This window comes from Corylus avellana, chromosome ca1 (genome assembly GCF_901000735.1).
Source record: "Corylus avellana chromosome ca1, CavTom2PMs-1.0".
Lineage (NCBI taxonomy): Eukaryota > Viridiplantae > Streptophyta > Magnoliopsida > Fagales > Betulaceae > Corylus > Corylus avellana.
Window position 1 is genome coordinate 4167472 of NC_081541.1, and position 17516 is coordinate 4184987.

The following is a 17516-nucleotide window of genomic DNA, read 5'->3' on the forward strand; positions in this document are numbered from 1 at the left end:
GAGAGTTTGTACTGTGAAAAACAATGAATAATTAAAAATGCTATAGGTGTTTTGATAATAATTGAGGAATATATGGTGATTGTTAAATAGTAAAAACATTCTTTCATTGGAAGGTGTGTGTTTTTTTTTTTTGTTTGTCATGAGTAAATATTGCTGTTTTGTCCCAAAAAGCACGTCTGGTTGTTGAACTTTTCCCTAACGCGACAGAAGGTTGCGGAAAACATTGTGTGGGGGTGAATTATGGGCATTTGGATGTTTTGTTTGATGGTAAAACTTGAGTGAATGTGAAAGTACTAATTTTGTTTCCTAGTTTCTAACACATTATTCACCTTTTAACCTTGATCATTTCTTACCACAGAGATTTCCACACCCCCCCTTTTTTTTGTTGGGAAAAATATATTTGCTCAATCCAAAATATTTCACTCCTTCAAACTATTATTTTATTGAATAATAATAATCTCTTAGTTAGCTATTGGCACTAAAATAAATGGTAAATGAGGTATGTGACTTACACATTATACTTTAATTTGATGTCAAATTTTGCCCAAATTGTTATAAACTATTATTTGCAAATACGCCTCAAATTACCATTTTGTGAAATTTGGCCTTCTCAAATTATTATTTCGTTGCGGAGTGATTCACCCATTATATGCCGGTGTTAAAATAGACAAAAACCGCGTCCATGACTTACATGAGCATATTTTAAATTTGAAATATCCAAATTGTCCTGATTTTGGAAAATAAAAATTGAAAAAAAAAAACACACACACACACACATACACAAAAGATAATGAATTGACCGGTGGTCAAACACACCCACAAGGCGGCCACAAAGCTTTTGGAGATGGTTAACCACTCCATAAAGGTTGAGGGGGTCATCAACTTACACCCCTCAAAGGTTTTTGGGTGGTTTGATCGGCTACTGTCTCAACCTTGAGGGGGTGGTCTGGGGTGGTCCACCCTTCTTAAAAGCTTTTGAAGGGTGGTTGACCACCATATATATCAACTCCTCGTCTCTTTGACTTCTTTTTTTTTTTTCTTGAAAGTCGAGGCAATTTGTGTATTTTAAGTTTAAAATATGTATATGTAAGTTTGATTTTGATTTTGATTTTTATTTTTATGGGAAAATATATTATAAGTTTCTAAGTCAACGCGCCAAAATTAAAAACTCCTTAGTTTTTTTTTTTTTTCTACAACTTACTCCGTCAATCAATCGAAACTACAATAAACTTCATATCGTCAAAATTTTTAATAGTCGTTAGAGCCACTCAAAACACATCGTTTTACCTGATTAAAACATTAATTTAATTCAAAAAATTAAATCTAAAAATTTAAAAAAAAAAAATTGAACGCTGCCACCCTTGGCAACCCCCCAACCCCTATGGAGTGGCCCGCGGGCCACCCCATGGGTGGAGGGGTGGCCAGCGAACCACCCCAAACCCCAAATTGGGTGGCCGCGAGCCACCCCATGGGTGGTTAGGGGTGGCCTGTGGGGGTGGCTTGCGGCCACCCCATAGGGGTTGGGTGGTACTACCACCCCTGGCCACCCTTCAATTTTTTTAATTTTAGATTTAATTTTTTAAATTAAATTAATTAAAAAAATTAATATTTTAATTAGGTAAAACGGTGCGTTTTGAGTGGCTCTAACGATTGTTAAAAAATTTTGATGGTAGAGAGTTTATTGTAATTTTGATTGATCGAAGGAGTAAATTATACGGGAATTTTTAATTTTTGCGCATTGACTTAGGGACATTTCCACATGCATGATTCCATATTACTTAATGCAACAATTACACTGTTTGCATTGTGAAAAATATAAAGTCTTCAAAAGTCAAGCAATTGAATAAGAAACTAACAATATCCCAAGCATGTGGCAAAATGTTAAGGCGCCATTACTTTGAATTTTAATGTCAAGAACTAAAAATTTCCCTAATTGTTAGGTGCATGTACGTGGGAAAGAAAAATATTTTGTCAAAACTTGGAACTTGAAAATGGAGAGTTCATAGTCAGTGTGTCAAAGCCACCTTAGAATTACTATAAAGGCGTCTTGGCGAACTTATTTTGAGTTGCTATTTGTCCCTATGTTCCAAGGAATAGGATCCCTTGGTGGTCAAGATTAAATTTTACAAATTTAATAATGAATATGTTGTAAAAAATTTAAAACGACATAATATTATGTACACCGTTAAATTAAGACTAACAATTTTTGATATGAAATTCGAACCCAACATGAAATTAGCGAGTTAGAGTTAAAGGGTATGACCCGTTTAATTAAATAGAGATAGTCTTACACTTATACCTCAATACAATCCGAACTTGATACACTAATACAAGTTGGCATCCTGATGTTAAAAATGCAACCAAAAAAAAAAAAAGAAAAAAAAAACTTTTGACTATAAAATGTATTTGGTCATTATTCCAAAGCTTAATTAGGTCATTATATATATATATTTTTTTGCTCCAAATTCAATGGATCAAATTGTGTGCCTAGCTAGTTATATTGAGTGGGGGTACCCTCCTAGTGAGGGTCTAATTCTCTCTAACCATCTTACTACCCGGCTTGGCACTTGTCATATTCATACTTCAAATAATTGTAAGAAAATTTGTGCTCCAAAGAGATTCACCAACCTTTTTTTGCTTTCAAAAAAGTATATTCATGAATTAACTTTTTATGGAACATATCATCACAATACCACAAATTTCGCACAAAAAGCCAAACACAATGTGGCATGTCTACCAATATTTGTTCCTCTTCTTATGGCAAAATAAAGACTCATGTTTTCCATTTTTTCTATTATTTTTTTCCTTGATTTCAAACGTTATGTTTTCCCTCACGATGAGCAAACTCTTTAATTGAGTTTGAATTTAATGAATAAAAATAAAAATATATGAAATATAAATTGGGTATGCTTGTTAATCTGTTTTGAGATGTTTGTTTGAAAATGTGTTCTGATATGACATAAAAGTAAAAATAAATTTTTTTTTTTTTTATGATTGTTTTATGTTTGTTTTATTTGTTAAAATTTTATTTAAAAATTATATATATATAATTGAAAAACAAATAAAGCTTTATTTATTTATTTGATTGAAGATGAGTCATAGACTTTTGTTCTTTCTAGAAACTCTTGATATGGACACGAACTTTGTGTCATTCTTGTGCTGCAATTCTACCGGTATTACCGGTAAAGAGAACCTTTTTTTTTTTTTGCTAATTGTCTTGTTGAAAGTGACTGAATGCCACGTGTCCCATTAGCTCCAATAATTGTCCTTATGGCAGCTCTCAGCCGTCCATTTTGGTGTGCATCAACACGCATCTTTTGCGCTGTACTTTGTTGAAAATATTTATTAAAATATAGAAAGAAAAAAAATAATGAAGGTTTTTCTTTTCATGTCAAAAACATTAAAGAAAGAGAGAGAAAGGGAATATATATATTCGGGTATTGTTGGTAGTTGGTGGTGGCCAAAGGACAAATGCACCATTTAATTAAACTTTTAATATTGCTCAATTTTATAGTCAATTAAAAATGTAATAAGAATCCATATATATATTTCCAAATTTTCTTTAACGAATTTCTATAAATTACTATTTTCCATATCTTGAGATAAAGTAGTAATATAAAAAGATTGTTTTTAGGGGTAACTTTATTGAAAACTCTTGAATTTTTACTCGATTTGATAAAGTTTTCCCAAACTTAAAAATCCTCAATTTAGTCTCATAAACTTTCAATTACTTTCAATTTGAACCTTTATCAAAAAAAAAAAAAAAAAACTTTCAATTTGAACCCCTTGGTCAAATTTAGGGTTTAGAAATACCAAAAAAGACCAAAATATCCATGATTTTATTTTATTTTTTTATAAAAAAAGGTTTTGGAATTAAGGGTAGAGTTGAAATTTTATAAAAAAGTCATGGGCATAAACGTTATGTGACGTTTAAAATCTGACGGAGGGTTCTAAATTGATTGCAATTGAAAGTTCAGGGGATTAAATTTGAGAGATTTTGAAGTTTAGGGAGAAGTTTGTCAAATCGGATAAAAGTTTAGGGGTCTTCAATGAAGTTAACCCTTCTTTTTATCTTATCTTTTTTCTTTTTTTTTTTCTTTTTTTCCTTCTCTTTTTGCAAATTGCAATTCTTTTACTAGTAGCATTATTCTTCACAATGACACGCATTAATCACATTCATGTCACACCGGTTAATATGGTGTATTTTTTTTTTTTTTTTTTTAAATGACTAACATGAAAAGCTATCTAAATATGAAATTAAGTGTGAAAAAGAATATTACTGTTCTTATATAAGACATTATTTGTATGAATTTTATGTTTTGATTTATATAGGTGAAAATAAAAAATTAGATAAAATGAAAATATTGAAATACCTCCTCCCCGTCATTTTTCTTATTCTTCTTATCTATGATGGTCACTATCATTATTTTCGTACACTCTGTTTTTCTTTTGACACTTTTTTGTGTAATTACTTTTTTTTTTTAATCATTTAACTTTTTAGCTTTAATACTTCTTAATAGACTATTAAGAGGATGTTGATCAATTTAAATTAATACTAGTAAGTTTTGTTTATATATATATATATTAAAATATTTGATTACATATATACATAATAATTAAGTTTAGAATGATGCACAGTTGAGTAGTGGTAGGTAGGACACTCAAGGTCACGGGTCATACCAGTTGGGTGCATCTTTCCCTTGTTTACTGATCATATCTCTAGAATAACTCCATTAAAAAAATCAAAATAATGGGCGATTTTTTTTTATTATTATTATTTATTTTATTTTTGGTCAAAAGAAATTTGTAAGGGTATATACTATATAGCAGCCTTCCATTTAAGGAAAAAGTTAATGAGTTCTTAGTTAAGAGTCTGTCTAGCTTTACGATTTTGTAGGTTAAAAATGTATTTCTAAATAAAATTGCGAAAAGATGACAGTTTTAAATCGCACGTTTTGAAATCGGAACACCAAATGAACCCTAAATCTAAAAATGGAAGGGGTTTAGACATTTAACATTTTGTTTGGTTTACTGTATAATAAATCCTAATTATTTTTAATGGAAAGAAGTTTATTTGAATTATTTCTTAATTATTAGTCCTGATTATGTAATGTGAATTGCTGGTCATAGCTAAGAATGAATGATTTGTTGAAATAGGAGAAGGTCATTTTCGGAAATTTGTCTGTATTGATGATTATGAATGCAAGAAGGTCTCCTGGAAACCCCCCAAAAAAGTCTTGATTGGACTTTAAATTATGTCAAGGTGAGTACTCAATGAGCACTGCCATGATAAGCTCCTGCCTCCCAAGCAAGTGCACCATTTGATTGACTCACAAGTATTAATCCAAACTTGGTTCATACTCTTAAAACATAAATATCATTCATATGATATTTTATGTGTACTATGTAAACATTTCAGCATGATTCGGCGTGAAATGATTTTTATTGGAAAATGTTTTTAGTTGAAATTATTTTTCAAGAAAATTACTTCACTGGATGACATTTTTCGGCATTTGATTCGTATGAAAAATCAGCAAATAAGTCTTATATTTTTATATAATTTGAGGAGCTGTAAGAAAAAAAGACACCAAATAGGAGTTACAAAGGAAGAGAGAGTATGAGAATAAAATGCCTTTAGGGTAAGATTGAGATTAAGTGCAATTATTTACCCATATTATTTGCAGTTGAGAAGGTAATTGTGAGATGGTCCTTCTGGGGTTCACCTGCCCGAGGTGATATTTGGGTAGCCTGAGACCTGCTTGGACATGTAGGCTTCATAAGTGGCTTTCTTACAATAGCCCGGCCGCAGGTACAGGAGTGCAGCGAAAAATAGTCAAGCAAATATTTGGGTAGCTTAAGACCTATTCAGGCAAGTAGACCTCATAAGAGGCATTCTCACAATAGCCCGGCTGCAGGTATGGGAGTGCGGTGAAAAATGGTTTACAAACAGACATATGTCCTAAAAGTATATGATTTTGCATGTTAAAAAAACTGATGCATTGGAGAGTCTTTTAGTGAGCTCATAATATAGTATTCTGAGAGACCACTCAACTCAAAAGCTTAAGCCTATTGGTTTTGGCCCAACTATGCTATATTAACCACTCACATTTTGTACATCTTTTCAATGTGGGGCTCAATCTTTCTTACACTCACACGTGTATACTCAACATAAAATTACATTCTCTGAGAACAAATATCAATTGAATAGACTAAAAACTTACTTTGGCTAAATTTGAAGAAAAAATTCATTCATTACATATTGGCCATGGACTCACCTATGTAATGGATAACTCCTGAGAGGGAGTATGATTTACACGATCACATAATGGGAATGGTCAGCCACTTTGACCCTCTCATGTATGGGCATGTCATGAAAAGAGAGAAGTGTCCATTATGTTTTGTCAGAATATTCTAAAAGAATGGAGGAAATCTAATCCCCAAGGTGGAGTGCCATGATCTTATTCTGAGTCTTCGTGAAAGTTTTTGCTGTCTAAACAATGAACTGGAAATCCTATATTATGTTTGGCTATATGGGGTTATGGCAATTTGATTTCCCATTGAAGTGGAAATCCCACTAATAGTTGCTTATATGCATGTCCAAACAGGCTGGTTTCAAAAGCTTTCTTGTTGCTTTAGTTGCTGATTCTTATCCTTAGCCAAATGCACAATTTATGTAGTCATCAATCACTTTAGTGGGATCCTCAGCATTATCTCTGAGATATGCTCTATGTCATCCCACGGATTCTTTAGTAACCGTATTTTGTTCCTTCTCTTTTGGTCCACTTGCTCCACCATAGAAACTATTTCTAAAGCCATTGAGGATAGGGTGGGCATAAGGGTCCCACCTTTGATGAAACTTGCCTAAGCCATGATGTCAATTAGTTTACAATCACTCATCGTATGATGATATGTGCAATAATTAATGCAAAGAAGTTGCAAATGCCAAGCCCACAATTATTTATTTACAAACATTGATGGGAAAAAATCCTCTGTTAGGTTACCCACATCACCAACTTTGGTCTATTCAATGGTAATTTCATATTGCCTTCAGTTTGTGTCTTGTGCCTATGAACAGAAGAAGGAAGGATGTCACTCGTACTTTACCTTCAACTTGTGCATGCACAATTTGTATCTTGTGTCTGTGCACACAGGATACAAGCTGAAATAAAACCCGTCTTCAATTATTACTAATATTGCACCCTAAACTTGTGTCCCGAAAAACGCCCTAATCATTTCATTATTGCCCCCACCAAAACCATGTGAACCCTTCAATGAGGGAAAGACCTACTTTTAAGTGTTGCTTATGAAACTAAAATATTCTCCTGAAAATAAAATAAAATAATCCAACCCCATCTCTGTTTTTAGTGCCTTTTATTGAAAGCTCAACCTCAATGGTCAGAATGTGTAGTTTTGTTGAAGGACAACAAATTGAAAAATAAGGAGAGAAGGTCGAAATTTGTTTTGGCATCCTCAGCATGTGTGGTTTACAACTCTTAACGAGTCTATTGAAATCTGCTTCAATCATTTGACCATTCTACCCACTACAATGTCCTTTGTCAGAATAAACTTATATATATATATATTATGACATTTCAAAGTTCCAGAATTTTTTTGTTTATGCAAAATGAAACGTTTCTTTAGTATTTAGAAACCTTTTTTTGAAAATGTTTTGGGAGAAACCCATATATCTTTTAGAAACCTTGTTTATTGATTTCCATAATACTGTATGGTGGGCTCTACCGAATGACAATCAAACTAGGAAAATTATTGGTTCTTTTTTGGCAGTTTGGAGAATGCAGGAAAATAGACCATTTCCTAACCTTACACACACGCCTGCGCATAATTAATTGATACCAAACAGATGATTCACGTATAGCCAAGGGCTATATTTGTACTTATAACTGAAGAAAAGAATAAAAAAACAAATGAAGCATTATTTGACCAAATTAAAGCCAGTTTTCCTCCCAACGCCCCAACTACCCTTTGGGTGTCAATGAATGGTTGGGAAAAGTATTTTATTCGGAGTAATGCTACTTTTCACATCGGCTGACGAGACGTGTTTTACGTGGTAGCTTCTTATGTCAACGACTTAAATAGTAATAATAATAATAAACTAAAAAGCCACTTAACATAACTTACTTTCAGCTTTACCACAGATTAGAAATTGCTTCCATGAAAAAGCATAGAAAATTGAAAAAATTGGCCCTCCCTCAGCACATGAAAAAAATTGGTCTGAAATCACAAACAAACAGCCAAAATCCAGGCTGAAGTTTTGGAAGCTTCAATCAGACTATCCTTATTTGGTTTCTAAAAACTGGCTCACTTATGAATGAGCCAACTGGACCAATGTTCCAGCTTTGGTGGGAATGTTTATCAATATTGGGCTCGTTTGGCAACATTTTATAAGATAGTTTTTTGCTTTTTAGCTAAAAAAAGTAAAAATATTAACAAGCAACTCAACATAAAATACTCAAAACTACTTTTACCTTTATGTCATCATAACCAAAAAGTAAAAAGCACTCTAAAAACTGTTGCCAAACAAACCTAGTATGTCTGGAGAATTAGACCACAGCATGCAATAGTGTTAATGGAAAAAACCACAAGACTGTTTTCTGGGCATTCAGATATATTGCAACTAAGATTTCATGACACTATGCTGAACTACTCAATCAATGCCTAAGCAATTTCTTTGCCAGACAATGTGCAACAATAGAATGTACAGAGTTACATAGATATGAACAGAGGAAAGAATGTAGAGGGCATAGGGCACCTGACTAGAAGCTGGAAATATGATCTGAACCAACATCTGATTGGACGGTGGAGCCGCCATCAAAGTGGAATGAGAATGATTCTGCTAATTCAACTGCATCTTGAACTCTAAGCCGGGTGCCCTGTTGCCCAACAACTGTAGCCGCAATCCTAGCAGCTAATGTACCCATTCCCTTCAAATCTGACACCCCTCGTAAAATACCATACAAAAGACCAGATGCATATGCATCCCCAGCACCACAAGTGTCCACTGGTACACATGGGGAAGGAGGGATATATACAGCTTCTCCTTTTACACCTATGTAAGAGCCTCTGGGCCCATCTGTAACTGAGACTAGGGGAACAAAATGGCTCAGATACCTTGCAGCTGAAATGGGACTTTCCTTTGGGGCAAAATGACATAAAGCTCTAGCTTCATCACTATTTGCAAAAACAATGTCGGCATGGTTTCCAACTATTTCCCTAATAGCAGAAAAGGAAAGAAAATTAGACACTATGATGCGAAAAAAAGGGAAACAAACAGGGAAGAAGAAAGAATTTTAAATTTGTGTCCTAAAATTGACATATTAAACCAGAGAGCAGATGAAATAGCTTCAGAACAAAAATCTTCTTCTACCACAATCTAGAAAACTATCAGGCCTCCAGCGACCTAGTTTTAATAGTAGCACTTAAAACAAGCCCATCATGTTTTTTATGATGGCTAAGAAATCTTAGTGAAGAATATTTCAATTTCTACAAGAGGATTTGAATGAATGATCCCCCTTTCCACGGAGGTTCAAATTATACACCCGAGGACTTCAGTAACTGAACTCATTTTGATACAATTCTGGAAATATTTGAACACCCGAGGACTTCAGTAACTGAACTCATTTTGATACAATTCTGGAAATAATAGCAGCCCCGGAATACTTGCTTTCAGCTGGATGGAAAACCCAATTAATTGATTCAATCTTCCGGGTGTGTCATAACCTCTAATGATCGTTACTAGGTTCATATGTCAATGAAGTCCCACATCCACCTCATCATCATCATAGTTGTAAAGTTTTAGAAACTTCCCCAAGAATCAGGGGATATTAAAACCAGAATACAATATCTTTCACTAGGATTGATTTGTGGGAATTCTATTAGCAGTTGAAGACATGACACCAAATCCACCTTATACGGCACTATTTTTTAAACTTGTCAAAAGAATTTGACTTCATTCACCTAAAAGACATATAAATTAGAAGGACGTCTTTTTCCTTTTCTGTTCAAGAAACTAATACATAGTTAATAGTTTCTTAATTAATCAATTATCTATGGTTCTTCTACATACAGTGAACACCAAAACATTGGGACATAGATGTTTAGTCTTATAAATTGATGAAACAAATCTGTGTGTGTGCACACCTGCACCCATGTCGGTGTATCCATGTCCTCATGTCTAGGGATTTTTTGGAGTCTTAAACCCTATGTCCATATCACCCAGTTAACAATTCTTGGAATATCAGGGGGTATATATACACACATAAGATAGCCCCAACTATGTCATGCATCCTGTGTGTTCTCATAGCATGAATAAGAATATATGGCATCCCGACTATGAAGAATTTAAAGTAAAAACAAGTTCCATAAACCTTGGAACATGAACAAAAATCTCACAGGTTAAAGTTTTAACAACATGTGTCTCACATCCTTTTTTTTTTAAAAAAAAAAAAAATATGTCATCCACATTGAAGAGAACATGTGAACCACCGCAGTAGGTTTGGTTGTAATTTGTAAAACTACTTCATTCATCCTTTCTATTGGGGTGGGAGAAGAGGCCTTAGCAAAGTTAAAATGTAAAATCCTCATGGCATGCATGTGAAATGAATAAACCAAGTCAGCTAACAGTCATACCAGAAATCATCATAGTGTCTCTCGATGCAGGAGACATCTGATGCAGTGACAGCAACCAGGGCACCACACCTGCGTGCTTCCTCGCATGCTTTGGTCATTGTTTTAATTGTATCGGGAAGTTCAAATAAATACCCTTCAACAACAAGTATATTTGTCTTTGAAATTATGCTAGCTAAGCTCGGATCATAACTAACAGTTGAAGATGTGCCCTGACATCAGAAAGCAAGATATATTAGCGTCTCATTCAATCCCCTTCGTATACAATAGACACATACCAAATAAGGGCATCAAAGAGTTTCTCGTGGAATATAAGTTTAATAGGTAAACTTTAAACTGCCTATAAATTTCTTTTAGAAATTAAAAGACAGATGCTGCCTATTGCAAACAAAAAGAAGAAATCCATTCTCTCATAAGTTTCAGCAGCGAAAAGAGTTTATTTTGTACCAAAATAATAATGTAATTAATAAATAAGAAAGGCCAACCTGGAATAGTTCACGCAATGAGTTTCTACCACTAAAAAGCTACCAAGTAACATCATCATTTCCAGCGTAATTCAGATCCTTGTCCTACAATAGCCAGTAGACAAAGAAAATCGGGAATTCTCATTCTAGTCCCTCATCATCTTCTTGGGCATGCAACATCCCCAAAGATGTGCCCACTTCTCTTTTATTCATAAGCAACCCCAGATTGATTTCAGACTACATGACCAATTTCAAATTTTTTTCCAAATTAACTAAACCATGACTTAATAAAACAAAAAACAACCGTGTGCTACACAAGCTACCACCAGTATGTAGTAAATTGTACATCAACGCATGGCTAAGCCATTAAGGTTTCATCCCAAGGAAAAAAAAAAGGGAGGGGGTGACATTTTCAGGATTTGACTTTCCCATGTACATCAACCAATCATTTAGAATCATGCAACACTAACAACATTCTTCTTTGAAAAAAAAACATAAAACCTTTGAAATAAGAAGTGGAATTCAAAATTTGATATCTGACCTGATATGAAAGCATTGTGCGATGAGCATCTGGAGTTGTGAGAACTATCACTGTCCCTGTTGTCCCATCCTTGATGGGTGCAGATAGAAAATGCACATTTGCCCGACGCAGTTTTGCCCTATTGAACACATTAAATAATTCTTAAAATAGGTATCAAATAGTTCAAATGTTGACCCCAAATAATCCTTGCAAACAATTTAAATACTTAGAAAATGCTAGAGAGAGAATACCAGAAAATATGTGAGTGCAGTATAATATGAAACTTGTTAAGAGTAAATTTATGAACATTTAAGGAGTATTATGTAGTTTCCCAATAGTATAAGGAATAATATGTAAGCCTTCTAGAAGAAGGCCTGGTGTCCTAGTGAGCTGTCTCCTGCAGCTGTACAGAATATTCCTGTAATTTGGCTGTTCCATTTAACGAACGAAGGAGGAGGAATGAGCTATGTACACTCACTAGCTCCATTCCATTCCCTAGCTTTCTTCCCATTTCAATTTGTTACATGGTATCAGAGCATTGCAATAATAGCGTATAGCAAATAAAGCCTACGTTCTTTCTCACTTCTCTAATTTGTTCATTCTTCTTTTTCTTTTTGCTTTTTTCTTCCTTTTTTTTCTCTGAACTTGTCACTCGTGCTTTGTTCTTCCGCACCTTGGGGTTGGAGGCACTGGCGTTGTCATCACCTTAGCCATGTTATTTGTATCTAATGCAAACCTCCAATTATGTGCTGATTTCCATACCAGGGGTTGGTCTAAATTCTTCCATTGAAACATATATTCCCAGGAAAAGTAATGTGGTGGTTGGAACTAAACCACAAAATGATCTAACAAGTGACCTCTTGGGGAATACTCCAGTGGAGATGCACAAACATGCCCCATATTCATTCTGCTGATACCACTTTCACGGAAAGATATTCTTTACCAGGTTCTTCTAGTCATAAGCAAAAAATATCTACATCTCTTATCATTCAACCACAAGAAAGATTTCAAACTAGAATACCAATCTCTTAAAAAAAAGGTCATCTAATGAGCATTCTGCTTGATTAAGATAGAAAAATAGTTAGAGACATCATTTGAGTAAACACAAACAATGGATCAAAAGGTAATGAGAAAAAGAAGAAAACAAAAGAGATTTCATGCAATGCTTGGAAAGACCTCCAATAAATTGAAAGATGTGACCATCTCAACAAGGGCCAAGAGAGGCACTGGATACCTCGTTCATGACCATTCAAGAATCTTGTTCGATTTTTAACCACTTCAAGACCCTAACAACCAAGCCTCTAGAGGACTCCACCCTTCCAAATCAGAGGTACAAAAACAAAAAGGAGATCCCTGGACCACGGTGAGAAATAAAAAGGTAAGGCAAGGAATAGAGTAAAGGAAAAAGAATATCATTAGCAGAGGAACATCCACCAAACTCAAGGGATCACACCCTGAAGTCATGGAAGGAGTCGGATACACGCATAAACACCTCACATGTGAAATTTAAAAAGGCAAGATCGTCAAACTCTCATATACAGGATCTGGTGGGAAAGAGCTAGGTAAATGACAACAAAGACTGCTGTCTCCTTGTTTCTATATCGTGATGTAAGAACTAAAAAACACCTACTAGTGGCCATAATTCAATAACAACTCAACATTTTCAAAGGTAATCTTTCAAGGAAAAAGAAGAGTAAACATATCAGCCGGATAGGGGTCCTAGAAATTTTGAATTTCTCCAAAACCTAACTGTCATAACTAGGTGAAATATAGAATGGAGTTTTCCTAATCTCCTTAGAGATCTATGTTTATGAGGAATTCAATAGTTATCCTAGCCACAAGGAAAAAATCATATCATCTCAACAATGCATAATGCTTGCCCACACTATCAATCACCAGAATCTCAAATTCCACCAAGAGAGGATTCTGTCAGGAGAAGACCAAGTACTTAATGGACCATCAAAAATGATAACAAAATTAGAGATCCTATTGTTTTCTGGGTCATTCACATAACACAGAAGACAGATATAACTCATGACTCACTATCTTTTTCGATGACATTATATTCACACAAGATTATTGGGTACCAGAAGTTATAAGTCAAGGATTTAGAAATAATTAGACAATGTATTGGGTATTATCAGCATCAATAACATTAATCCTATTGAAGAAAAAGGCAAAAGTTACTTGAGATATACTCCTCCAATGTACTTAATACAAAAGAGTGCTGAATTTCAATTTATCCTCTTTTCTTTTTCATTTTTTCTTTTTGGTGAGGTAACAACCAGCCACAGTTTCACTAGCCAGAAGTTTAGGTCACTTACTTCTCGATAAGAAATCAATAAAACAAATAAGTGTAGTCAAACCAGCGCCTGACCTGTAGAAGCCACCCAATGGATCGCTCCCTACACTGCCTACCATGGCTACATTCAAGGCAGGGCCTCCAATGGGCCTACTACCAAGCCTAGCCAAGGCCACTAAGCTGTTGGAAAGAGATCCACCAGCAGCAGCCTTATAGCTGCAACCATCCATAGCCCGCAAAACTCTACCCCTTTCCTCATGATTCACAACCTTCCTCGTTCCTTTCTCTAATCCCAGTTTATTCAAAAATTCATCATCGACCATGCCAGAGAAATCAACCTAAAAATATTTAAACAAAGATGTAAGCAAGAATATATATATATATATTTTTTGTTAATACCACAATAAAACATCAAATACCAAAAGGTAAAAATTTGAAGCAACCTGCAGAGATAATCACAAATTAGTGCTAAATTCCAAGTGATATCAGATATAAGTGACTGACAGCATGTTGTGACGAATGCTTAAAATTCTAAATAAGTCATGATTTTTTAAAAAAATTACCTCATGCAAATATATAAAAATGATCATCTTGCATATATCAAAGTCTTGAAAACCAAATTTGAGTACTCTAATTACTTTCGCAAATGTTTCTCACGATCAGAGAGCACAATAACAAAGCAATCAAAATATAGATACAATGCAACACTCCCCGGACACTATAAAACGAATTATATGCATGACTCCCTAAGTAAAATCAAATGTATTCTATGTTATAACTAATATGCAAGTCGTTCCACGAAAACAGAGATAGAAAAACCATAAATACCATCAGGACCTGCATCCAAAGGCAAAACATCGCAGGAGTAACACAGTAATTCACAAAAATAACATACCATGACATGGAAAAATAACTCTTTTTCACATTTTCTAGGTAACCATACAGAAACTTAAAAAATAAAAATTAACCAAAAAAAAAAAAACAAAACAAAACAAAACAAAATCAAAATCAAAAAAATTACCATGGCTTGTCCAAGACCCAAGACATCCCATCTCTCGGGCAAAATACAAGACCCAAAATTCAAATCCTCCTCTGCTTCTACCTCCACTTCTTCCTCGTCACTATTACTCTCATCTTCTTCTTCACTCCCACCCCCAAACTCTGCCCCTCCCTCACCTGCAAAGCTCCTGCAGGAAGCCATCCTAGAAAACCCATGTGGGCCTTTCATCACAGAAGCATGTCTCAACCTCTCTCTCCCTCTGGAACAACAAAAGGCAAAGACTTTGGAATACCCAGCTGGTGGTTGAGGGTGGTGATATAGAAAAGAAGGGTGGGTGTTGAGAGGGAAAGTAAGAGGAGGAGAGAGCGGTGGGGAGAGGAGGAGAGTGGAGACGTGAGGAGGAGAAGAAATGGGAAGAGATAAAGACATAGATGACAGCTCCTATGTGATGGAAATGCTTTGAGGTTTGCTGTTGCTGGGTTTCTAATTTGAGAGCTTCTTCTTCATGAAGTGGCCGTAGTCCCAGAGCCCCCTATTCCTTGGGAGGGCAATGGAGGATAAATCCCAATGGCTATCTTCTTCTTGTCTGATCAAATTGCTTTTCTTCTATCGGTGAATATACAAAAGAAGAGAAAATTAAGAGACCTCTTGTCTTGTTACTGACCTCACGTTTCTTTCTACGCCGTTGTCTCGATTATTCTCACACTCTCGCCCTTTTCTTTTTCTTTTTTAATTGTATTACTATTATTTTTTTTTTAGAGAGTAATCCTACTGATTCTATAATTTCGCACGTTAGGGGTTATCTTCTTTTCAGATAAATGCTTTTTGGGTGTTCTTGAATATTATTTTTTTAAAAAATAAAAAAATTACCTTACAAGTTTTTCATATTGTTTATAAAAAACAATAATCACATATGATTAAGGAGAACACTAAAAATAACCATAACATTTTTTTTTAGTAATCATTTTATTATGTTAATGTGGCAATGTGAATATATTTTTGATTTTTTTTTTCTTTTTTAATTAAGATTTATATAAATAGCTCCGCATGTTAGTCGCTTTAAACAACTACCATATATAGAAAGCTAATTAATATTCAATAATTTGCTAACTGCTAGAAAGATACTAGAACCCAAAAAGCTAGCCAATATTGGAAGAATGGTGATTTAATTATTCTCAAAACCTTGCTCTCAAGTCTCACCAGCAAAACAGAACTTTTGTGTGTCTTCAAGAGACTTTTATACTCCAATAAAATTTGACCCTTTAAAATGTTGGAAGCATTCAAATAAGATTGGAGCATATAGGAAACCACCCCATTGAACTTTGTAGCCCGCCGCCCCTTAAAAAAAAATCTGATTTTGTCTAGTGTTAAATTGTCAGTTATTCTAAAAGTTTACTACAAAGTTCAATCTTAAGCTTTTGGGATAACTGGTAGTTTAACATGGTATCAGAGCCAAAGGTTATGGAATCGAACATTGACTCCGTCAAATCACCTCCCATTTAAATTAAATATTCTACTTGTTGGGTCTCACCTATTAAAAAAGAGTTTAAGCCCACACGTGAGGTGGAGTGTTAAAATATTGATTAAGTGATTAAATTTATTTTTTCCTATCAGCTTAAGCTTTTGGAATAACTGGTGATTTAACATCTAGCAATCCATCTGGTTCCTCAAAATTATAAAAGAAAAAAAAATCTTAAATCTCTCCAAAATTTCAAAATTATTCATATGGGCAATTTTTGTTCTTGGTTGGCATAAGTAAGGAGCAGATGGCCAACATTCTTCCTAGATTCTGTATCTTCATCTTCATTACAAGTGTGGGTGAGTAATTTTATAATTTAATTCTAGCACTTATGGGCATCCATCTCCATCTTCATCATTGTTTCTTAAGAAGCAAAGTATATATATATATATATATATATATATATATATATATATATATTGCATTATCTGAAACTCTGCACTCTTTTGTTGTGATGATATACAGCAACAGAAGGGATTTCCTGGAAATATTGCAGGCGTTTGAGCACAACGTCAACATGGCATGGAAGTTGTCTACGGAGCCAAACCTGTGTCAAAAAATTGTAAACAACTTGAGCATGCGGATCACGGAGGATGCAGGCCGCTTGCATTTTGGTCATTCGGCGATAAATGTTACTGGTTCTTCAAGTTTTGAATACAAGCAATTTGAAACACTGCAAAATTTATCTTCTGCTCATCTCATGTGGTTTTACATTGAGATTTGCAATTCTCATATACGGAAATGGATAAAAGATGAAAACCAAACATTTTCCCGAGTAGAAAATGGTAAAGTTTATTGAGTTTTCCGTATGTGCGTTTTTTTTTATTTTTTTTTTTACATGTCTTTACAAGAGAAGAGAAATGAGAAAAGAGAATTCGAACTAATGACTTCCGCTTTATGAGGCGTGGTTCTTAACCGATTTTATTATCCTTTAAGGACGCATATGTGTATTTTACAACGCTTGTTGTGTGGTTGTTTTATCCTATGATGTTTGTTCTTTTGGGAAACCCAAATTTGAGTACTCTAATTACTTTTCCAAATGTTTCTCACGATCAGAGAGCACATAT

The 17516-nt window shown here is 34.4% G+C and overlaps 1 protein-coding gene across 1 annotated transcript; it reads right to left on the bottom strand.

The window, feature by feature from the left end:
- Positions 1-8627: 8627 nt before the first annotated feature.
- On the bottom strand, positions 8628-15592 carry LOC132164268 (uncharacterized). The gene is made up of 5 exons (XM_059574750.1): positions 14952-15592; positions 14006-14268; positions 11650-11767; positions 10648-10856; positions 8628-9231 (listed from the first exon to the last, which is right to left on the bottom strand). The coding sequence occupies exons 1-5, from the start codon at positions 15357-15359 to the stop codon at positions 8775-8777; spliced, it is 1455 nt and encodes a 484-aa protein (XP_059430733.1). The 5' UTR covers positions 15360-15592; the 3' UTR covers positions 8628-8774.
- Positions 15593-17516: the final 1924 nt, after the last annotated feature.